The 24,916-nt window shown below is 39.5% G+C and overlaps 1 protein-coding gene across 6 annotated transcripts in view; it reads right to left on the bottom strand.

Moving 5' to 3' along the window:
* The window catches only part of l(3)80Fg (dnaJ homolog subfamily C member 16 l(3)80Fg), a 426,789-nt gene that overhangs the window by 18,587 nt on the left and 383,286 nt on the right, over positions 1–24,916 (bottom strand). For all 6 annotated transcript variants that reach the window (XM_070216484.1, XM_070216483.1, XM_070216480.1 and 3 more), the window contains one exon: positions 9,030–9,412. In XM_070216484.1, coding sequence (XP_070072585.1) covers positions 9,030–9,412 — 383 coding nt within the window. The remainder of the gene's footprint in view (positions 1–9,029; positions 9,413–24,916) is intronic.

Genomic DNA, 24,916 nt, shown 5'->3' with positions numbered 1-24,916 from the left:
GCATTTTGCGGACAAGAGGGACCTAAAGACTTTGAATTACCAGCTTTATGCTCTTAATCAAGGTAGTGACAGTATAGTCGATTACTACCAGGCAGTGTATCAACAGCTGTCATTGATTTTAAACCAGATCGCCAACATAGATGCCTCACAGGAAACTGTGCACTCGCGATTTAGGACACGCTCTACATTTGTGTAGTTTGCTCGAGAATCAAAACACTAGGAACAGTCAGACACCAAAGACTTCATATTTAGCAAGGGCACCAATATTACCTCCCAAACCCCAACAACAATATAGAACTGTAGCCGTCAAGCAAAGCTTTCACCCACAACTATACCATAACCCAAACCAAACCCAGTGGGTACCCGTAGCAAGCCCAACTCATCAGGCTAATCAATTGAAATCGTATAAACAACCCTATTCAAACCAGGCCAGTGCAATGCATCTTACAGCACACCAAAACCTCCCCCACGACCGCAACCGAAACCGGTACCTATGGATGTCGATCAGTCAGTTCGCTCGCGTCATATAAATTATATGAACAGGCCGGCCAATAACGATCTGACAGGGAAAAGATCCCCCAGCACGGCCAATATCCCAAATTCTAATAAAATGCCAATACAATTTCATATTCAACCAGAGACAGAAAATAATGCACAGCCAAATTTAGAAGAGGTTACACCAAACTCAGAGCAGGAATACTATCAGTTAGTAGAAGAAAATAATATAAATGAGCTTCAGGAAGAATAAGTATGGCAAAATGATACTGAGCAGCAGGAATACATAGATATGTCAGAGCTTTATTTTTTAGAATAAATCGTTCCTCCTTACCTTATTTTAAAGTAACTACGGGGAACGGAAAAATACTAAAAGTTTTAATAGATACAGGCTCAAATCAAAATTATAGGGGAGAGGTCTGTAGGTTGAGACACCTTTTGTTTTTATACCCGTTACTCGTAGAGTAAAAGGGTATACTAGATTCGTGCAAAAGTATGTAACAGCTAGAAGGAAGCGTTTCCGACCCCATAAAGTATATATATTCTTGATCAGGGTCACTAGCCGAGTCGATCTAGCCATGTCCGTCTGTCCGTCTGTCCGTCTGTCCGTCTGTCTGTCCGTCTGTCTGTCTGTATGAACGCTGAGATCTCAGAAACTACAAAAGCTAGAAGGTTGAGATTTCCCACACATATTCTTTGGCTTCCTACGCAGCGCAAGTTTATTTCAGCCGAGCGCCACGCCCCCTCTAACGCCCATAATCGCCCACTAACGATTTTAAAATGGGTCCTGCGCCCACATCTTTAAAGATTTCCGAGAAGTATAAATGCAATTTTGTTGTGTATATTTATACCTATCGAAATGTAGAAGACATTTTTCAAATCGGACCATTCATTAAAAAGTTATACGCAATCAAAAATTATATATCTATCTCCCTCGCACTCCCTTTAGCTGAGTTACGATTATTAGTCGGGACACCAACCCGACACAGCGTTCGCACTCCCTTTAGCTGAGTGACGGGTATTAGATAGTCGGGACAACAACCCGACTATAGCGTTCTCTCTTGTTAGTCTCCCATTTGAACATTCGCTTTTGAAACTTCACGCGTTAGGTACCGATCGAAAGCTTAGTCTTTTAGCTGTAAAATAAAGCAAAAAAAAATTTTTTTTCCCTTGGGAAAACTAAAAAATAGTTTTTTTTCAAAAGTGCCAAAAAATGACAATTTGAAAAAGAGGTCTGTAGGTTGAGACACTTTTTAAAGTCAATAATACTCACACAAAAAGTACTCCAAACTATAAGGAACTATTTATTTATGTTAATTTAATCAATTTTAGCTCGTCCTAAATCATTTCCCATCCATTTTTTAAGAACTTAGACCAAATAACAATCAAAATCAAAAGGCTCTTTGAACATTCACTTTTCCCCTAATATCAAAGAAATGTACTAGGCAGAAAGCGACCTCTGTTGGCCTCAGGCCTTTTTGTATGAAAAACGGGTGTCTCAACTTACACAAAATGGGATGTTTCGGAAAAAAATTAATAACTTTTGTTCTGACTGTCACATTAAGCTGATTCTTTTTTTAATTAGTTAACAGTTAATATACTAATGTTTTAAATCTCTTACCAAGTTAATTTAAGGACGTTATTAATTTTAAATGGAATTTTGAAAAAAGTAGACAAAAACTTTTTTGGTGCAAAATGGTACACGACTCTCACAGCTTAAATCTGGCTAGAGCCTGGCTTATAATGTTTTCCCCAAAAGTTTTTTCACTAAAAAAGACTACAAAAAAAAAAATAAAAAAATTTTTTTAGTGGAAAAGTTTTGAGAAAATTGAGTGTCTCAACTTACAGACTGTCTCAACGTACAGACCTCTCCCCTATTCAAAATCAATTAGTACCAAAACCAAAACAAAATGAGGAAAATTTTTCCGTTAGCTCAGTTGGAGGCGTCACTAAAATAACACAACATCCAATACTTAAGCTCCCCAACATCTCAGATACACCCATGAAATTTTTTTTATTAGAGACACTGAAAACCTTCCATGGCATATTAGGCAATGACACAATGAAAAGCCTAGGAGCAATTATAGATGTGAAGAACGACACTTTAATTCTTGGAAATAAACGCAAAATTAAAATTCACCAATTAACAACCCAAGCAATAAATACAATTGGACCGCAAATCAGCCATATGACCGAGTCTCAAAAATCAATTATAAATACCCTCGTACAAAGTCAACAAAATTCTCTTTGCAGATCCAGATACGAAGTTAGCGTACACAACTAAAGTAGTAGGCGAGATCAGAACTTCGTCAGATTCCCCAGTTTACGGAAAACACTACCCATACCCAATATCTTTAAAACAAGAAGTAGAAAAACCAATAAATGAGATTCTAAAAGACGGCATTATAAGACCCTCAAGGTCACCATATAATGCACCAGTCTGGGTAGTTCCGAAAAAGTCCGGTCAGTCGGAAGAAAAAAAGTACAGATTAGAAATCGACTATAGGAAACTTAATGAAGTCACTATCTCAGATCGGTATCCGATCCCCGAAATTGGTGAAATTATTGCACAACTTGGTGACAACAAGTATTTCTCAGTATTAGATCTCAAGAGTGGGTTCCATCAAATACCATTGAAAGATACGGACATAGAAAAAACCGCATTCGCTGTAAATGGCGGAAAATATGAATTTACGAGACTTCCGTTCGGCCTAAAAAATTCTCCATCCATTTTTCAAAGAGCTTTAGATGACATACTGAGGGAATACATAGGGAAAATTTGCTATGTATACGTAGACGACATCATAGTCTTTAGCAAAAACGAAGTAGACCATGGTCAAAATCTTGAAAAGGTATTTTCAACCCTACAAAACGCAAACATGAGAGTCCAAATAGAAAAATGCCATTTTTTCAAAAACGAAGTAGATTTTTTGGGGTATACAATATCAGAAAATGGAGTTAGGACTAACATAGACAAAATAAAAGCAATTACTAAATTTCCAGTCCCGAAAACATTAAAAGATCTCCGTTCCTTTCTGGGCATGACAGGTTATTACAGGCGGTTTATAAAAGACTACGTAAAAATAGCAAAACCTCTAACCATTCTCCTAAGAGGCGAAGAAGGCCGCATATCTAAGACCAAGTCGAGCAAAACTGCTATCAACCTGAGCAATGATGCGATTACAGCATTCGAGAAACTTAAAAATAGTCTCGTCTCCAGAGACGTAACCCTTGCATACCCAGATTTCGGAAAAGAATTCCAGCTGACTACCGATGCCTCAAGCTACGCAATAGGCGCAGTACTGGAACAAAACCATAGGCCAATAACGTTTATTTCGCGCACCCTGTCAAAAACCGAGGAAAACTACGCAACCAACGAAAGAGAGATGCTCGCTATCGTTTGGGCTCTGCAAAGTTTAAGACATTACCTTTACGGGTATTCGAAAGTGGTAATATACACGGACCACCAGCCCCTGAGTTTCTCAAATAGCGTAAATAATCACAATGCTAAGTTAAAACGATGGAGAGACCTTGTTGGTGAATATAACCACGAGATCAGGGACAAGCCCGGAGTAGCTAATGTAGTAGCGGATGCGTTATCCCGAGCCCCCGCTGAAATAAATTCAATCAGCTCCTCAGCATCAGTCCATAGCGACGACAGCTCGTCCCACAACCTCATATTTTCAGTAGAAGCCCCAATTAACGTATTTAAAAACCAGATATATTTACTGACAGCTGACACAGATTCCTACAGTTTTGAAATACCATTTCCAACATACCACAGACATATAATTAAACAGAAAACTTACACAGAAGAAAAACTTATCGCAATTTTAACTAGCAGACTTGACCCTAAACTCATAAACGGAATCATTACATCCGAAGAAGTAATGGGAAAAATTCAAAACATTTACCTCACATACTTCAAATCATATAAAGTAAGGTTTACTCAAAACGAAATAGACGACGTAACTTCAGAATCTCAACAATACGAAATAATTACACTCGAACATAAAAGAGCCCATAGGGATGCAAAAGAAAATAAAATACAAGCAATAAAGAAAATCCAAGCAGTAGTCCAAGCCTGTCAAACTTGTAAAGAATCAAAATACGATAGACACCCCTCAAAAGGAGAAATCCAACCGACCCCTATTCCTAATTACCCAGGAGAAATAGTCCACATTGATATCTATATTACAGAAAAACATAGAGTCCTAACAGGAATTGACAAATTTTCAAAATATGTCCAGGTTAAAATTCTAGAGTCAAGAGCATCTGAAGATATTAAAAACCCGCTGAGGGAAATGTTAATTGCTTTCGGTATGCCGAAATGGATAATAATGGATAACGAACGATCATTTGGCTCAGCAGCAATCAAGTTTATGTTAGAGGACGAACTTAAAATATCAGTGCACACGACTGCTCCGTATGCATCGACAAGTAACGGACAAATAGAGAGGTTTCATTCAACCCTATCCGAAATCATGCGGTGCCTCAAAAAAGACAATGGGAACATGATATTTGAGGACTTAATCTTTAAAGCCGTTCAGGAATATAATAAATCAATCCATTCCGTAACTAAAGAAAGCCCCATTAACATATTTTTTAGAAGCACAATCTCAAGTTCAGCAGAAGACATAGAAGGAAAACGAGAAGAAATTAAACAAAAAATTCAGAAAAAACAAATAGCTGACCTCCAATATCACAATAAGGGCAAAATACAACCAAAACTTTTTAAACCAGGCGACACAGTACACGTAAAAATAGATAAAAGACTAGGAACAAAACTCACACCCAGATACATAGCTGAAAAACCACTATTAAAACACAAACTGGAAAAATCATACATAAGAATAATATAAGAACATAATTTTTCAGGTTATTTTTACCAAGGGGCTGTCCATATATTACGTAATCACGTTTTTGGTGATTTTTGACCCCCTCCCCCCCCCTGGTGATCAAACGTAATCATTCAATAAAAACCACCCCCCCCCCCCCAATGATTACGTAATCCCCAGAATAAAATTTTGTTTGTTTTAATCTGTGGATTCAAACGGAGATGCAACCCAATCTTTAATATTGTTTATAAATGAAGTTTGGTATGACACATTCGGTTCGTCTACGCTGATATTATCCCCAACATACTCTTCGTCAAGCCATTCCAGGTCTTCGCGTCCTTCGTGTGATTGAACCACTAAACATTCTTTTTTTCGCCGCACAGCCACTACAAAAATTTTTTCTCTGCTTTCCTATTTAAGTTTGTAGCAGGGACCGTAACTGTTATAAGTTTTATTTTAAAAATCACACTTTAACAGTTATTTTCTGATTTGTAAAGTAAAACTCAAGGAATAACTGTTATTTTTTGAGTAGAATAAATTTAAAAAAAATATAGGTATAAAATATGCACGGTTGCCTTTTTTAACAAATTTTTAGTAAGTTATATAAAACACGGGAATCATGTTTTTTTTTAATTATTTCATTTTTTCAAAAATGTCAAGGGAATAACTGTTATTCATAAAAATCAAAAAATAACAGTTATTTTTTGAGTTTTATTATAAAAATCAAAAAATAAAAATCATTACGGATTTGTAAACTACAATGCGTGATTTTTTTGTATGAAAAATTTACAATAACACTTATTTTTGGTCCCTGGTTTGTAGATATAATTAAAGGAAAAAAGTTTTTAAATAAATTCTTTAAATAAAGAAATTAATATAAAATGATTACGTAATCATTGTACAAGACCCCCCCCCTCCCCATGTAATCAAACATAATCACTTCAATGACCCCCTCCCCCCCCTAGGTGATTACGTAATATATGGACAGCCCCCAACATGTTTGGGAATAACTACAGTCCTCGACTATTCCAACTCACAAATCATCTCACTCGAAACCGGATTGGCTGCAAAGCAAGACGGAACATTTAAAATCATCCACATCTTTAACTTAACCAGCTATGAAGAAACTCTGGCACAGTTAGAAGGATCATTTTATTCACTCACCTCATCTCATCCATTACACCCCTATCTTTCCTACGAATTAAAACAGATTCAAACCGATTTACGCATACTTCAAACTCAAAAAAGACAAAAAAGGGCAATAGAAGCATTAGGTACAGCATGGAAATGGCTGGCGGGATCTCCAGACCACCACGATTACGAGATCTTAGAAAATAAAATAAATGAGCAATTAGAAAACAACAATAAACAAGTAATAATTAACCGATTAATTAATCAAAAAATTAACCAACTCACTAATGCTACTAATGCAATACTGAAAATTACCCAGAGCTCGGAAGAAATCTTAAATCAAAAAGCATTCAATCAATAAAGGAAGAAATAACCAACATTATATACGCAATTACATGGGCCAAATCTAACACAATAAATTCTTTTGTATTCACAAGCACAGAAACCACAGTGGTAGAAAATATATTTAAAAAAGAAAATTACTTATTTTTTAACATAGAAGAATTACTGGAATTTGCTAAAGTTAAATTAGCCACAAATGGCAACGACCTCATCTATATTATCAGTCTCCCAACCATTAAAACAGATAATTGTATAACTTTAAAAATCAAAGCAATAAAAAAAGCCCAAATAATCAATGACATAAAACACGAAAATTTGTTAGAATGTAAGAGACAATTATTCGCAATTATAAAACCTTGCGAATCCCATAATGATAAGACAATTTGTAATTCAGAAAATTTGTTAGATTTAAGCAATGATACTTGCGTAAACGCTCTCCTGAACCTTCGAGAACCAGAATGTAGGATGATCAATAATCAACACATACCGGATTTCGAGGAAATACTGCCAGGCACCATACTGCTAAACGACTTCAATGGGCCAGTCTCGCTTGACGGAAAACTTCTGCAACTGCAAGGCTCCTTCGTAATACAATACAGTAATTCAACGGTAACTATTGGCGAAACCACGTATAAGTCAAGGGAAATCAACATGGTCGAACCAGAACCTCCGTTATTCCAACTAATGGGAGAAAAGACGAAGTTAGAGGAAGTGCTCTCACTACAAATGGTCAAGGAACTCAACATTAACAACACAAAAGCGCTGGAAAAACTAAGAAGCAAGACAACTATAGAATCTTCCGTTAGCTACGGATCCGCCACCATCCTACTTCTACTAATAATAGGATCGATCGCGGAACTCCTACGAAGACGTAAATCTACGGAGAGTACATCAGCTTCCGTGCCAGAAACGCAAGAAAAACCCGCACATTCCGGACCTATACTCTACTACGTTGCGACCGAGGACAGTCGCGTTTAAGGAGGGAAGAGTTAACACCCATCATTACAAAAGTAAGACAATTATTGGCCAATGCATTACGTATTGTTCTTGTTGTATGCACTTGGCTGGGTTCTATCAACTTTGGGAATATGCCATTCTGCATTTCTGACCAATGCAATAAAATTTGTTCTTGTTGTATGCACTTGACTGGGTTCGATCAACTTTTAGAATATGCTATTCTGCATTCCCACGATCGCTGACCAAAAGGTGCAAGCTCAGCGCACGTGGCTAAGCCCGTGTGAACTTTATCGAGGTCATTGGTTGCACATCGGCGACATCGACAAAAAGTAATAACCAATCAGAAGAAGGAACGACAACAGAAGCAGCGGCAGCGGCAGAGACGGTGGCAGCGATGGATCGACGCGTAGTTGTAATCAATAATTGTTTAGCTTAAGTAGAATCAGTTCTTAATACAACTCAATAAAGAAAAGATTGGTTTTTTTTATAATCAAATTAACTACATTCTTTTAACTTATATTCTTGATCACCATCACTAGACGAGTCGATCTAGCCATGTCCGTCTGTCCGTCCGTCTGTCCGTCTGTCAGTCTGTCCGTATGTCTGTTTCTACGCAAACTAGTCTCTCAGTTTTAAAGCTATCGCGATGAAACATTCCCAAAGGTCATCTTTCTATTGCAGGTAGCAGACCACTATATCTTAGGCTCCCATAGGAATTATCAAAAACAAACATTGTAACTCTGTAGGAATAAGGCGGTTTGATTTTTGACATTTTAACAAGAGAAAAAGCTATAGTCGTTTTGAACGAATGGTCCGATTTAAAAAGTTTTTTCTACATTTCGATAGGTATTGATAGACACAATAAAACTGAATTTTACTTTTCCGAAATCGTTAAAGGTGTGGGCGCCAGACTCCTTTTAAAATCGTTTAAGGAGATTGTGGGCGTTAGAGGACCGTGGCCCTTGGCTGAAACAAACCTGCGCTGCGTAGGAAGCCAAAGAATATGTATGGCTAATGTATGGCTATGGCTAACTTTCTACCTTTTGCAGTTTCCGAGATCTTAGCGTTTATACGGACGGACAGACAGACAGACGGACAAACGAACATGGCTAGATCGACTCGGCTAGTGACATGCTTCCTGCTAGCTGTTACATACTTTTGCACGAATTCGAATACGAGTAAAAAGAGCATTTCAAGTACCCGCAAGGGTATATAAACTTCGGATGGCCGAAGTCAACTTTCGTTCTTGTTTTCGCTGAAACATACCTTCGTTCCCTGAACCGTCTCTGGATGTTTAGCGTGGTACATGCAAAAATATTTTCGGTGACCATTTAATGCCAATACAGTACCAACACAATTTCGTGGATTGACTTGCAACTTTCGATTTGTACACAATGATAAACGTAGAATTTCTGCAAACCACGGCAATCCTTTTTCAATTGCCATGTGTCCAAATAATAAAGTTTTGGATTTCCTGTATGGCCAAACTGCTTTATGAAAGTAAGGAATAAGTTTATTCCGACTTTGGAAATCGGTTATAAGAAGTAATGTCCTGCATCCTGGTTTTAATAAGCGAACCATTCCGTTATATTTCTCAGCTCTCAGTTCGTATAATTTCATTTCCGGGATCAGATTGCCACGACGGATGTCTGAAATTTAGTAAGAATAATATTTTAAAAAACAGACTGTTATAAAGTGTTAACTTTTTATATATAACAAGAGAGAACGCTATAGTCGGGAGCCCCGACTATTAGATAACCGTTACTCAACTTAAGGGAGTGCGATGGAGATGGATACATAAAATTTTGATCGCGCAAAACTTTTTAACGAATGGTCCGATTTAAAAAATTTCTTCTACATTTCGATAGGTATTAATAAACACAATACAATTGCGTTTATACTTTTCCGCGCTCTTCCTTATGGTTATTACTTACACATAACTTTTAAATAAATGGACAATCTGGATAATAAACAACACAAACCATGCACTATTACACTATTACACATTTTGATGTTGGTTAAGGCGATCCTGGACTTTAAAGTGGCGCTCGAGGTAACAGTAAATTTGGGAGGATATAAAATCAATAGAAGACTCAAAAGATATACATTGATAGGCTAAATTATAATTAGTCCTTCAAGACGGCCAGACACAACCAATGCATTTGTTTTGCACAGAAGGCCAAGATAATTAAGCTATAATATTAAATGTGTTTAACAGTTCAAAAGCTACTTTTAGTTCTCGACGAAATTTTTTCTGTATGCCACAATTCAAAAGGAATAAGATACACGATTTTTTATATAATACACAGTGCTATAATGTGCATTTCTGCGTCAGTGATTTTTAACTTCGCGCCTAATTTCGGAAGAAAAATAATTATTTCTAAAAAAGTAGTGTCTGGGGAAATTTCGCCACCCTACGCTAAGGGTAAATTCGCACCTATTTTAAATACCTATTTTTATATTTGACGAGCTGGCTAACGAACAGACTACCAGCAGCAGCAACAAATATAGGACGTCAACAAAAATGGTACGCTTGATCAGTATAGCATATTTACAGGCGTTAAACTCCCTACATTTTTCAGGTGACGAAATTGCCCCGGTAGTGTGGTGATTTTACCCCCCTGTGTGGCGAGATTGCCCCAGTATATTGGTTTTACATTTTATTTTTTTATAAATCACCAAGGTAATTAAAAAAATAGGGGAATGTCACATTTTAAAGCTTGGTGCTAACCGCATTCAACAATAAAAATAGAAATATGATAACGTGTCTCAAGATGGACAAAAATAGCTTTGAAAAAATGCTGACGAAATTCCCCCACTCTCCCCTACATATTGTGGATTCCATACCTCAGCACAGTACTCCATAATTGGGCGAACTAGGCTTATGTATAGCGATTTAGTTGTATACGGATCATTAAACTCTTTTGCCCAACGTTTAATAAAGGCTAAGACGCCGGTAGCTTTAGTGACTATAACTGAGATATGGCAATTTAAACAAAGTTTTTCCACACGCTCCAATAAGGAGTTCCAAAAGTGTACGAGGTTGTGTGGGCAGTAGTGCGGGAGAACGAAATTGATCGATATTTTTGACAGTATATTCAAAATACCTATGTCTATCGACGGACGTAGGATTTTTTTTTTATTTTGCTTACTTTTTTTTATCAACAATTTTGTGACGTTTTTTATTCGAAAAAATGTTACTTTTTTTCAATCACTCACCATTTTGCAAAAAATCAATATATCGAAAAAATCCTACGTCCGTCGATAGCTGTTGATGTATAGAAACTAACCAATTTTTTTTTTTAGATCAAAAATTAAGGACGTTAGGTGTCCGGCCATGGACCCCCTTCAACAAAAAAGGGCCTACGAAGAAATGCTGGACAGCCGCCATTTTGTACTTCAGACGTAATATAATATAACGTAGTTTACAAATTTTCGATTGGCTTCTTCATTTGGCCAAACAAAAAATCCAGAAAATCCGTTTTTTCCCCAGTTACCTAGATGTCCCCCCTTCAATTAGAAAACAACATACAGATTTTCACGTCATCCGCATAAATAAAAGTGGTGCAGTGGGACATCACCTGTGGGAGGTCATTAATAAAAAAATGAATAGTAATGGTCCCAAGTGACTACCTTGTGGTACGCCTGAAGTAACATTTACCAGAAAAGATACTTCGTTTTTGAACAATACACGTTGAGATCTGTTCGACAAGTATGACGAAATCCAATCAAGTCAGTAGGGAGGAAATCCAATAAGAGATAGTTTATGAAGAAGTAAAGAGTGGTTAACCGAGTCTGAAATCGGTGAATATGACATCTGTTTGTTTCTTCTGGAGAAAACTGCAATGAATTAAGGACGAAAATTCGAGAAGATTCGTTGAAGTAGAACGTTTCTTAACAAATCCATGTTGGGATGTTGAAATAATAGAACTACACATATGATGAATCTGACAGGTTACTAGACGTTCGAAAAGCTTAGGGATCGCAGACAGCTTGGCAATACCTCGGTAGTTACCAACGTCAGTTCTAGAGCCTTTCTTGTGAAGAGGGATTAAAAAAGATGTCTTCCAAATACTTGGAAAGAATTACATTTGCAGTGAGAGGTTAAATAGAAAAGTGATCGGGCCGCAAAGAGATGCAGCACACTGTTTGATTATGCAACTCGGAATTTTATCAGGACCTGCAGAGAAGGACTCGTCAATAGTCATTATGCTATTTAGAACGTCACTGATTGTAAAAGGTGGGATGTGGATATTATTAGAGTATGTAGATTGAAAGAAAGTTGCAAAGAGGTTAGAAATGTTAGTATCGGAAGATTCTGAAAGATTACCCAAATGGAGACATGGCGGAAATACATTAGATTTTCTTTTAGAATTTACAAAGGAATATAATTTTTTAGGGTCAGTTCTAATATTTAGTCTACATTCAGCAATATACTCAGCAAAACATTGATTATTAGATATTACGAAATTAGATCGGGCAATAACATATTGGGAAAAATCTGAGGGGGACCCAGATTTCTTATATTTTTTAAAAAGACGCGATTTTGTGCTTTTGAGGTAGGACAGATGCCTGAAGAACCAAGGAGGCTTTAATGAGTTTGCAACGGAAACTTCGGGACAAAGGTGTCTAAGGCAGAGCAAACCGATTCATTAAACCAAGGAACTGCGCTATCAAGGTCAGTGAAAGAGTATAAGGTCGACATGTTTAGACGGTCCAAGTGGGAATTTAACCCAATACAGTCGGTTTTCCTAAAACACTTAACGCGTTGTGTGGCAGACTGATTCGTGGTTTCAAAATTTATATCAACGTTTAGACATAGAGCAGGATGGTACAAATCTTCCGCTGTGGACACAGGATCGCATCTGGAAACGGTTACCACAGACACATCAATAACAAAAATTAGGTCAAGGATCCTTTCTCTAAAGTTTCTCTAAATTAGTTAACCCTTCTACAAATTCATGTTGATTTTCAGGGAATAAAATATTAGAATCTGAGTTAGGAAGCCATGAAAGACGAGGTAAGTTAAAATCACCCAGGACAATAAGATGATCGGCGTCACCAACAGATAAAGAAACAACAGAAATAGCTGAAAGGTGATGAAGATAAATAGCAAGATCAGAGCCAGGGGGTATGTAGAAGCAAGTAAGAAATACATTACATTTATCGGTAGTAATTTTAACTGCTATAAATTTAATGCTATGAATATTATCATAAGGAAAAAGTTCAGAAGAATGAGAGTTTAGTACTTATAGGGGAACATAATCCTTTAAATAACGTTAGATTCTCCAAACTCAACAGAAAAATGTATTATTGAATTTGAAACCACTACTTTATATTTTTAATTTATATAGCTAAATTTATAATAAATATTTTAATCTGCACGGCTAGGTATGTAATTGTTCACCTGTAATTCTGTGTAAAAGCATATATAAATATTTTTTTTTTGTGATATTTATTAACAATTTGTTTATAATTTCTTAAACTTTTACGCAATTAGTTAAATAAAGAGAATATGAATTTTAAAATGGAAAACAAATGTATTACAAAAACAAGAAAGGAAGCTAGCTTAGGCCAGCCGAAGCTTAAATATTTCCAGATTCAGCGTGCATATTTAAATTTTGTTTTTAAGTTGTCAAAAATCAAAACGCCTACTTCCTACACAGTTACAATGAATTTTCTTATATTTGTTTGAATATTCCTATGGGAGCCTTAAGATATAGTGGTCCGATCCGGCTCGCTCTGACATATGTACTACCTGCAATAGATAGAAGACTTTCGCGAAAGTTTCATCGCGGTATCTTTAAAACTGAGCGACTAGTTCGCATAGAAACGGACAGACGGACATGGCTAGAATGACTTGGCTATTGGTGCTGATCAAGAATATATATACTTGATGTGGTCGAAAACGTCTCCTTCACTGCGTCGCAAACATCTGACTGAAATTATAAAACCCTCTGCAAGGGTATAACGAGGATGGAAGCTAACTTCAGCAAGTCAAAATTTTAATACCCTTGCAGATTTTACGAATGCAAGAAAGAAAACCTAAACAAATTCATATGGCGGCTATAAATGTAGTTCGATTATTGTTTTAATTTAATTCAAAATTCTGAAATATTTAAAAATCATATTCCAGATTAGAAGAGAATAAAATAAAAACAAGAGAGAGCGCTATAGTCGAGTATTTCGACTACTAGATACCCGCTACTCAGCTAGATTCAGTACGAGTGAAATGGAGACATATGGTAAAACAGGTCGGTTATCACTGATTTAATTTTTAAGTTTTAGGGCCGGTTTCTCGAGTGCCGGCTAACATTTCTCGAACAGATAAAGTCCCTGCTAAGGCATTTTGGCTTTCTCGAGCATCAATGTGAGAGCTTACTTTGACAGGGATTCGGAGTCCCTGTTAACCGTATTCGGCTCGATAGAATGACAGCTGATTTCCCAAATCCAACTAAGAAGAAGAAACGAAATCACAGCTGACTTTTCCGTTGAATTATACCCAAACAGCTGATGAAATAATCGAAGCACGCCATTTTTTGCGCTTTGCAGCACAATTCTGTGCGTGAACAGCACTTTGTAATTGTTTCTCGTTCAGATGAATTAAAGCAGTCGAGAAAGCGGATTTGCTTTTACGAACAGTTTATTTGGTACTTAAGTTTTTCGAACAGATCAGGGACTTTGACAGGGACTCGAGAAACCGGTCCTTATTCGTTTTTTATCAGTTTATAGAGTTTTACAATTACACACGTTTGTCGTTAAAGCTTGGTGTCGGCAGAGAGAGTGTGACCGTTTCAGTGTAAAGGCATATAGTCGAGTTCCTTGCAATTTAGGATTTTCCATCCGCTGGGTGGCTTCTTAGTCTGGACCGCCACAGTACTCCCTCCCAAGTGACGACGTCACGATATTATGAATTGGACTCTTCGCTTCTCGTAGGTTCGTGGTTTGCCATTACTTTCAGGTTGGTCCATTGAGCATCACTTCTAAGTAGAAAAGCTGGTTTTATTCTGTCCACAGACACTGCTACTTCTTTTCCGTTGACATTTAAAGTAAATACTCGGCCATTGTTGCGGTGTACAACTTCGAATGGACCAGTGTGTGGTGGCTCCAACGGATGTTTGACGGCATCGGTGCGAATGAATACGTGGGAGCATTTGTCTGTTCCTTTAGGACGGAACATTTTTTGGCTGCTATGGTGTTCAGCTGGAGTCGGGCGTATTTTTAGCATCTGTTCGCGAAAACTACTAATATAAGTGTCAGGATCTGGGCTTGCATCTATGTCTTCGAAAAATTCGTTTGGCAAGCGTACCGACGTACCGTAGAGCATTTCGGCAGACGATGAGATGAGAAGTCCTAGCAAAACGACAGGTAGCAGTTCTGGCCAAGGAGTGCTGGGATGACCCATCATCGCAGCCTTAAAAGACCTGTGCCATTTTTCAATTATCCCGTTTGACTGTCGATGACACGCAGTCGTATGGATGTGTTCACTTTTCATAAGTCTAGCCAGTTCCTTGAAGAGTGCAGACTCAAACTGAGTGCCTCGATCGGTCGTTATGGTTTTGGGTGTTCCAAAACGCGCAACCCATTGCGACCAGAAAGCATTGGCTACCGTCTCGGCTGTGATGTTTGTGACAGGAATAGCTTCGGGCCAACGTGAGACAGTACCGAATGTCTTGATGGAACGGCATGGTGACGATGTCCAGATGCACGTGATTAAATCTGTCGTTGGGAACTGCGATCTTCTCTGGAGTTAGATGATTGTGCCGGTTGATCCTAGGACGTTGGCAAAGCAGACAAATCCTGATAAATTCAAAAACGTTTTTCCGCATATCTATCCATACAAATTTTTGCTTTATTTGTTGCTGCGTCGATCTTGCGCTCGGATGCAAAAGGCTGTGGATAAAGGAGAACATTTTGCTGCGAAGAGTAGGGGGTACGTACGGCCGAATGGTGTTTGTTGAAACGTCACAATACAGCAAAACATTGTCATCGTAACGGATTTTTTGCAGTTAAAGAGAAGTGGTACCTTGCAGTAAGTTCGGCAGCTCGGAATCAACTGACTGTGCTTCCTCGATTTCCTGTAGAGTGACCGAAACTAGCATGTGGATAGCACAGAGCCTAGAGAAAACGTCTGCAACTGTATTTTCAGATCCTTTGACGTGGAAGATTTCGGTCGTAAACTGCGAAATGTAGCCCATATGACGTAGTTGCCTTGGTGATGCCTTTTCTGGCCTTAGCCTAAAAGCATAGACGAGAGGCTTGTGGTCAATTTTGATGCAAAATATACGACCCTCGAGGAAATGCTTGAAGTATTTAATGGCTTTATAAATCGAGAGCAATTCCCGATTATAAGTGCTGTAGTTTTTCGCAGTGTCCGTGAGTTTCTGTGAGAAAAAACAAAGTGGTTGCGTTTGTTTTAGTGCGGCACCGATCGCGACATCAGAAGCATTACAAACCAGGACGAGTTGTGCAGTTGGGCCAGGATGAGCCAACAGTACCGCATCTGTGACACTTTGCTTGCATGCCTCAAAGGCGGCGATACGATCTGGAGTCCATTCGACCAAGCGTTGATCGTTTTTTTCTGACGTTCCTCAGAAGCTCTGAAAGTGGCGCCTGGATGTGTGACGAACGGGGCAGGCACCTTCGATATTTGTTGATGATGCCGAGGAATCATCCGAGTTTGCAGATTGTAGAGGGCCTCGCATTGTTTTAAATAGCTTCTACTCGATAACTTGGAGGCTTGATTCCGTGTTCATTGATGATGTAAACTAGAAACTGCACCTCGGCTTGTGCCAGCTGTCAATTGCTACGGTTGATGCTGAGTCCATGGCTACGAAGGATCTCCAAGACTGCACGAAGATGTTTTTCGTGTTCCTCAGGAGTATTAGACATAATCAGGGTATCGTCTATATAGCAATAAACGAAATCGACGCCACGAAAAATATTGTCGAGGAATCTTTGGAATGTTTGCGTAGCATTCCTTAGACCGAACGGCATATAGAAGAACTCGATTAGGCCAAATGGAGTGCAAACGGCGATTTTAGGGATATCACACTCAGCCTGATAGTACGCCTTGATAAGATCGAGTGTAGAAAATATTTTTTTTTCCGTGTAGCTGCTCCGAGAAGTCATGGATGTGAGCAATTGGCTAACGGTCAGGTACCGTTATAGCATTCAGCTTGCGATAGTCCCGGCACGAAAGCCAAACCACCATTGGCTCCAATTGACCATTTGACCATTGGCTCTTGAAAGGGCGACAAATGCCTTCATTGATCAAGAAGCTTATCCCTGCATTCGCGATTAATTTCTCACCAACCAGACCCTAATGGTCGACACAGGGTGATGTTTCGCGTTCGAAAGCAAAGCCGGGCTCGACAAATTGGTGTTTGCGTCAATCAGTTTTTTTCCTTTGACGTCGATGAGCAGGTTGAAATGGGACAAGATATCAGCGCCTATAATAGCCAGAATTTGTGAAGGCTTCACACCATCAGTTCCTCCTCCTTGTAGTAGGTGGCGTAGCTTAGACTCGGCTGACTCTGCAAACTTATCGAGCAACCGGGCCTTTAGAGTATCGTATTTGTTAGTCGCTGGCGGATTAGTAACTAAATCCCAAATTCTGTTAGTGTTGGACCCCCAAATCACGAAAACACCAACAATTTTTTTTCGATGGCCCAGTTTTTTTTAAGGTTTTATTAAAGATCAAAATGTTAAATATCGGACTTTTTCGAATTTCTTCCAATATCTCGGCACATATCCTCCCAATTGGGCCAGTTTTTGTTTAATTTTAAAGTCAATAGATCAGAGCTTAACTTTGCCAAACAATTAATATGATTGGATAAGTAATGGCAGCGCAGCAGTTCGACAAAGATGAAAAATGTGTTTTTGGTCCACTGTAAGTCAGCTGTATGTATCGTAAAAACTCAAAATAAATCTGTTGAAAAATCATAATGGGTACAAACATAAAGTTTACATCCCACCGAATAAAACAAGCCGAATATGGCTCAAATCCATGGAAAATTGGATTTATGTCACAGAGCCAATATTTTGTTTATTGAGCTAGAGTCGTCGCCAAATAATGTCAAAGCCTACGACTTTAAGTCATTGGGTTATCAGTCAATTACTATAATCCCTCGTGATCGCCGAGATAAAGTTGTTAGGTGTTATAAGTACCAGGATTTTGGATACACAAAAACATACTGTTTCGTGCCCCCCAAATGTGCAAAATGTAGTGGTGATTATGAGACTCGAAGTCCTGTTTGCCCTGCTACGTATCATGCATTTAAGTGCATTATTTGTGGTTCAAACCACAGTGCCTGCAGGCTACCGACATGTACAGCTTTTCTAGAAGCAATTGCTCGTCGCAAATCTAGAACAATCAAAAAACAATCCACAATTACATTTGTACTTGTCCCTCTTCTTGCTCGAAGTGCTTTGGGCCCAGCTTTACCTTCCCCGTCTGCTGAATCTAGCACTTCCAAGTAATCGCAACGCGTTCCTGAGCGTCCTCCGACTAGTACTGGGTTTGAAATACTTATCACCCGTATTGACCAGATGATGTTAATGATGACGAAAATTATGGAGCTTCTTATGAACCAGTTTACCGGCAGTTCGCCTTCTGATGCGTCTAAGATCAGGAGACATGTCTAGTTTAGGCATTCATTTCTCATTTTGGAACGCCAATGGCTCGAGTTAGAGCACTATCTTAGTGCTAATTCAATTGATGTGATGGTAATTAACAAAACGCATTTCAACAGCCGCTCACATTTCATAATTTTTGGATACGATTTATTGACGGCCAATCTCCTCTCTGACCGTTTTCGAGGAAAGGCTGATATTTTAAACCGCACTCACTTGCAGTACTCCCCTCACTGCTCTCCTCCTTTTTATGGACTGCTCAAGATTTTGGACAACTTTTTAGCGAATTTTCAAACCGTTTTGGCATAACTGGAGACTGAAATGCTCACAATCAATTTTGGGGTTGTAGCCGCTCCTTACCAAGAGGTGTTCACGTTTTAGATTATATTACGTTTTCAAGTCTGTAAGTCTTAGCTACAGGAGGACCAACTCACTTTCCTTCTGAGGCAAGCTGAATCCAACGGCAATTGATTTTGCTATTTACAAGGGTATCTCGTCCAACTTTCTGACTGTACATGAATCTCATGAACTTAGTTCTGATCACATCCCGCTTGGAATACGTTTATGCGCTTCTACTTCGCCCCGATGAACAACATCAAGGCTGCTGTCTCATCGGGCTGACATTGGACGTTTTAAGGATTATCTTACAGTCCTTTTTGAGAATAATAAATCTGATGATCTTAACTGTCCTCTGGATATTTATACAGCTGTTAGTGACCTGACTCTAAAGATTCAATCTGCAGCTACCGCATCCACTGCTAACGGTAATAACTCTGCTGTTCCACAGCAAAATAATGCCATTTTAAACAGCCAAATAAGGAGGCTGGTTAGGTCACTCCGGCGACGCTGGATGCAAATGCGTCATCCGCAACACTTAGCAATATTTAACAGAGCTGATACATTATTAAGAAAAACACTTTATGATGCTAAGACCGAATTTTTTGCCCGGAAACTTAGTGCCATCGATCCGGATGCTGATCGAGGCTTTGAGTTGTGGAAATGCACTCGTGGGCCTAAACGGCAGCCTCTCCAGAAGTTTGCCTTGCTTCGATTGGACGGTACTTGGGCAAATAAAGATGATGAAATAGCTAAGGAATTCGCTGATTCTTTGGAGGAATTATTTAAGCCTTTTGAATTGGTCACAGATGAAGAGACTGCTGTTACAGAAGCTTTTGATTATGTCTCTGGTCCTGCTTCTCAAATTTCGCCTATTGATGAAAAATAAGTTAAAGACCAAATAAAGCGACTGAAGCCGAACAAATCCCTGGCCATGACAGCATTGACGGGAAAGTACCTAAAGTCTTGCCAGTAGCAGCTATTTCGTTTCTTATGCGTATCTTTAATGCTATGATTGTTCTTTCATATTATCCGGAGCAGTGGAAGCATGGAAATGTTGTTATGATCCCAAAGAAAGACGTCTCTCCCCGCTGTGAAGATTCTTTTCGGCCTATAAGCCTATTGCCAACCTTCTACAAGATTTTTGAGCGAATCTTACTAAAAAGTCTTTTTAGTGTTCATATGTTCCAGTTCCAAATTCGAATCATCAGTTTGGTTTCAGGAGTCTGCATAACGCTGCTGAGCAAATTCATCGGGTTGTCAACCATATCCTTAAAGCATTCGAGACGAAAAAGTATTGTTGCGCAGTAGTTCTAGATGTCAAGCAAGCTTTCGATGGAGTCTGGCACTGTGGATTGCTCCATAAGCTGAAACGCATTCTTTCCCCGACATACTTTGATCTCCTCCGTTCATTTCTTATTGGTAGAACCTTTCAAGTGGATGTTCGAGGATCCAAGTCTGTCTCAAGGCCTATTCTTGCTGGAGTTTCTGAAGGAAGTGTGCTGGGTCCTGTCTTGTATACAATATTCACCTCGGACCTTCCGTCGCCCAGAGGCAGGAATGTTTTAACAGCTATGGTGTAGGACATTCTAAATGAGTTTGAGGCCTGGTCGTCGAGGTGGAACATCGCAGTTTATCCTGCCAAGTCTCAGCATGCCATCTTTTCATTGAAAAGGCTGAACACTTATCGCCTAACCTTAGACGGGACTCCAATAAAGCACTCGGGCACAGTTAAGTACCTTGGGCTTACTCTGGACAGGCGGCTTACCTGGAAGCAGCACATTGTGGAAACCTGTGCTTCAGTAAGGCAAAAAGCGGCGAAAATGAGATGGCTTTTTCGTCCGAGCAGTGGACTGTCGATCACGGCGAAAACCCGGCTCTCCAAAGCAACCTTGATGCTTAGTCTACATTAAGATACACACTTCTGGGGCACTGCCTGTAAAACTTCTATAAAATGAATTAAGTCCAGCCAATCCAAAATTATTAGACATATGATAAACGCCCCATGCTATACAAGAAACACTACTATTTTTCGAGATCTCAAAATTAATACATCTATTACCAACACTGCCATTCGCTACAGATCAAGAATCGTCTCCCACACAAACAGACTTGCACCCATCAGACAATTGAATACTTGGAAGGCACGCTTGTGGGAAACTCATTCCACACTTAGACGCATAGACAGCAACAATGCTTTCATTTATAGCAGGTAAAAAAATAAAAGTGGATTTAGGCCTGTCATATTTGTTGGCAAAAACCCTGTAGCTGAACCCTCCTCGAGGGTGCCAACTGATAATGATGCTACATTGTCGGACGGTACCAGCTAAGATCTGGTATTCGCAGACTGGTGCGGAGCTTTTTCCATAGCCATGCGATCTCTTATCATGGCTAAGGTGAAGGGCTGGATCAAGGTGTCAAGCGACCTGTGCCGATGATCAACCTGGCTGGAGCCCTTTAAAACTAGCCCAGTCGCAAACGAAGCATCCGGATACCTGGCGCCCTCCGGATTAGCCAGCCTTACCTCCCGCATTGCGGGTCTCTGCGAGAGGTGCACCACCGCTTCTCCGCCACTCGTTGGAACAAATATGAACCAAGCAAATAAAAGTAAAAAGAGACCGGAACTCTCATGAATCCGGCGATAAGCGAGAGTCATAAGTCAACGCGCAAGACAGAGGTTACCGAACTTAAGGTCAACCCTTCGGCAGTCACTGCTACTGGAGGACACTGACAGAGCTCACTGGAACCAAGGTCAGCTCCACCCCGGCGAAACAGTAGCCAACTGGGCTAAATCGCCCCCTGCTCAGAGGCAAGGTAGTGGCCGAATCCAACATTCTTGTCACCTCGAGCAACCAGCAAGGTGATACTACAAGCGCAGCTACAGCTCAGTCGGGTGCAGGGGTGAAAGGAAGACAGGCGAGAAGCAACACCCCACCCCCTCAGTGAAGTGGCTTAAGAAATTTGGTTGGGCTAAATTCGTGTTGCCCAATTTCGTACTGGAGAGAGCGAAGGAGGACTTTAAAAATAATAATGGACCAAGGCGACACGGATGGAAGAATACCGAGTAACCAGTGGAAGTGGGTTGAGGCAGCACTGGCTTTACATAGCTTCGAGGTGCTGGAAGCGGACCCTGGACCCCCACCAATCTGCAAAGATGCAGTGTGTTACCAGGGTAACGACAAGGTGATGGCGTGCGAAGGTGCTATGTTGGCAGTGCTACTGAAATCAGCCTTATTTAGACTGGGTAAAGTTTACCCGGTTGTCAAGCTGGTCGCTGTTGACTGGAAGGACATTCTGAGTAGGCCAAGAACCGTCATGTCCTCCTTTAATGAGCCGGAGAAGTTCCTTTCTATGCTGCAGAGATGCAACCCTAGCCTGCCGTCCTCCGACTGGAAGGTGGCAAAGGTGGAAGAGACGCAGGGCCCATTACGTCAGGTACTGCTGATACTGAATAAGGACTCGACCGCACCCATAGAAGCTATGCACCGAGAGCTTAACATCGGTTTTAGCTCGGTGCGTATCAGGGTGCATAAGTCGGACACCAAACAGAAAGACGAGGTGCTGGCCACCGAGATGGAGGAGACTGGTAAAGAGGACGAGAAATGCGAGTCGGTGATATCCGAGGCATCCCTTCTCCAGGGCTTCAGTAAGCTGGTTTACGGGGGGGGCCCCATGAGCGAAAACTTTGAGGACTTCGAAGATGACCTGGACGCTGACGTGATAGAGGCGAATCTGCACGATGCAGATAAACCTCCACCACTGTAAAGCAGGCTCTGCTGCCCTTATGCTTCGTCTAACAAAAGACGAAGCCAGCCTAGTGCTGATCCAGAAACTCTGTATTTTATCCAATATTATCTCTGGACTCAGCACCCCAAAATATAAGCTGCTCGCAGCTCAAGGAGAAGGTAAAACCCGTACTTGCATTTTAGCTAAAAGACACCTTAGTGCATTTCTTATCTCCACTAAATTTCTTATCGGCAATAGGGGAAACGACTGCACTTTTGTTATAAACGACAGAGAAGAGGTCTTAGACCTAACCCCCACAGAACCAACTGGCCAGCCTTTGAAAATAGACTGGCTAAATCCCTACCAACTCTTCTAGAACAGATTCCCCCATCGGAGTAACATCCTAATTATCTTACTTATAGTGCATATAAAGCATCCTGTCCAATCAGCAAGCCGAGAGGCAAATAGAAACCACCCTGATGAAAACCATAAGAAGACAAGCTGAGGGTGGAGTGTAGGAAACTCTTCAACAGAGCAAAACAAGAAAGGAAGCTACCTTCGGCCAGCCGAAGCTTATATGCAGATAAAGTAATGCTCACTCGGTGCAGTGCCAGGGATTCCAGATTCAGCGTTTCTATTTAAATTTTGTTTTTAAGTAGTCAAGAATCAAAACGCCTACTTCCTACAAAGTTACAATGAATTTTCTTTTTTTTTATTAAATATTCCTATGGAAGCCTTAAGATATAGTGGTCCGATCCAGCTCGCTCCGACATGTGTACTACCTGCAATAGAAAGAAGACTTTCGGGAAAGTTTCATCGCGATAGCTTTAAAACTGAGAGACTAGTTCGCATAGAAACGGACAGACGGACGGACGGACATGGCTATATAGACTAGGCTATTGGTGCTGATTAAGAATATATATACTTTATGTGGTCGGAAACGTCTCCTTCACTGCGTTGCAAACATCTGACTGAAACTATAATACCCTCTGCAAGGGTATAAAGACCAAGTTGTGAACAAAACTGGTCAGAGTATAAACACAGTCTAGCTCACTTCAAAAAGCTTATAAGGCAGGCAAAAAGGGAGGATTGGAGAAAGTTCTGCTCGAGAGCTTCCTCTTCGGAAGCTGCAATATTACAAAAGGTACTCTCAAAGTCGAATCTGGGCTATGTAAAAAAAAATAGTTATACAACTAATATAAAGCAACCAGAATTTGTCTGAATGCATTTGGACTACAAAGGGTCTAAAAAATTTGTGTTAGTCGAAAAAATGAATAATACTAAACTAGTGAAAAGGCAACTTGTCTCGGACTGGTACCTTTCTGACAAAAAAAACCTTACAAATATTTAATTGGTTAAACAAATACATGTTAAAGTCCAGTTAAAAGACAACTGGATTTTAACTAGTTGCAATTGAAACACATATGATCCAAAAATATAGCCTAGGGTGTAAATGTCCTCGGAAATTTAACACGAAACCAATTAAACTTAATAGGTTCTCGGCTTCGTCCCCAGTCTTTGTAAATTAATTTTTTTTTCGATTTGCTTTGTGATGATTTAGTTTTATTTTAAACTTAGTTTAATCTGTCCGAGGCAATATATATGTGAAAAATCACTGTTTTTAGTTTATGTCTCACTAAAATTTATAAACCTTGTTAGGGCAATACAAAATGTGATGCGTGTATGGCTCAATCAGTTAGTGTGTCTACAAATCCAAAGGTCCCGGGTTCAAGTCCTAGAGAGGGCGACTTGCCTCAAAAAAAGTAAGTTTGTTTCAATTCCATTTAATTATCATTTACTGTATTTGATTACATAATGAATATCAGAAATTCTCTAAGGACCGCGCCTATTAATTGGATACTAAATTAGGAGAGCGTCAAGTTAGGCATCGTCAAGTACTAGTGAAATCCAATCACTTGATGGTTTAGAGATTAATTTTTAGTTTTTTCGTGAAAATATTTTTTTTAGTGTAGTTTAACAGCTGTAACCGTAAATTGGTAAACAGTCACTAGTGCAAAACTAGTAGCAAATGGACTAGTTGTTTCCGACGACAAGCATATGAAAAATGGACCACTTCGTTACAAGGAAATGGACATAACTTGAACTATTTAACCTTCTTGACCCAACTAGTATTTTAATGGTCCAAAACTGATTCCGTTTCCTGCAGGGAAGACAGGACGACTATTGGACTTCTTCCAGCGAAGAAACAATAATGCTATTACTAGTCACGCATTTTCCAGGAAACACCTTAGGCTATGACTGAATCCAACATTAAATGGACTATAATTAGCTGCGCTCCCTAAAAATCTCCAGGTCCCGAAGGAATATTTCCGGCACAGTTGCATCGTTATAATATATCTCTTAAATATGAAATGTATTAGGGTTAGTTATACTTGTGTAAGAGAAGTCGTAATAGTTACATATTTTTATTGGTACAACATAATTGTTCTTAAACT

Source organism: Drosophila takahashii, chromosome 3R (assembly GCF_030179915.1).
Source record: "Drosophila takahashii strain IR98-3 E-12201 chromosome 3R, DtakHiC1v2, whole genome shotgun sequence".
Lineage (NCBI taxonomy): Eukaryota > Metazoa > Arthropoda > Insecta > Diptera > Drosophilidae > Drosophila > Drosophila takahashii.
This window is presented reverse-complemented; position numbering and strand designations above follow the sequence as displayed.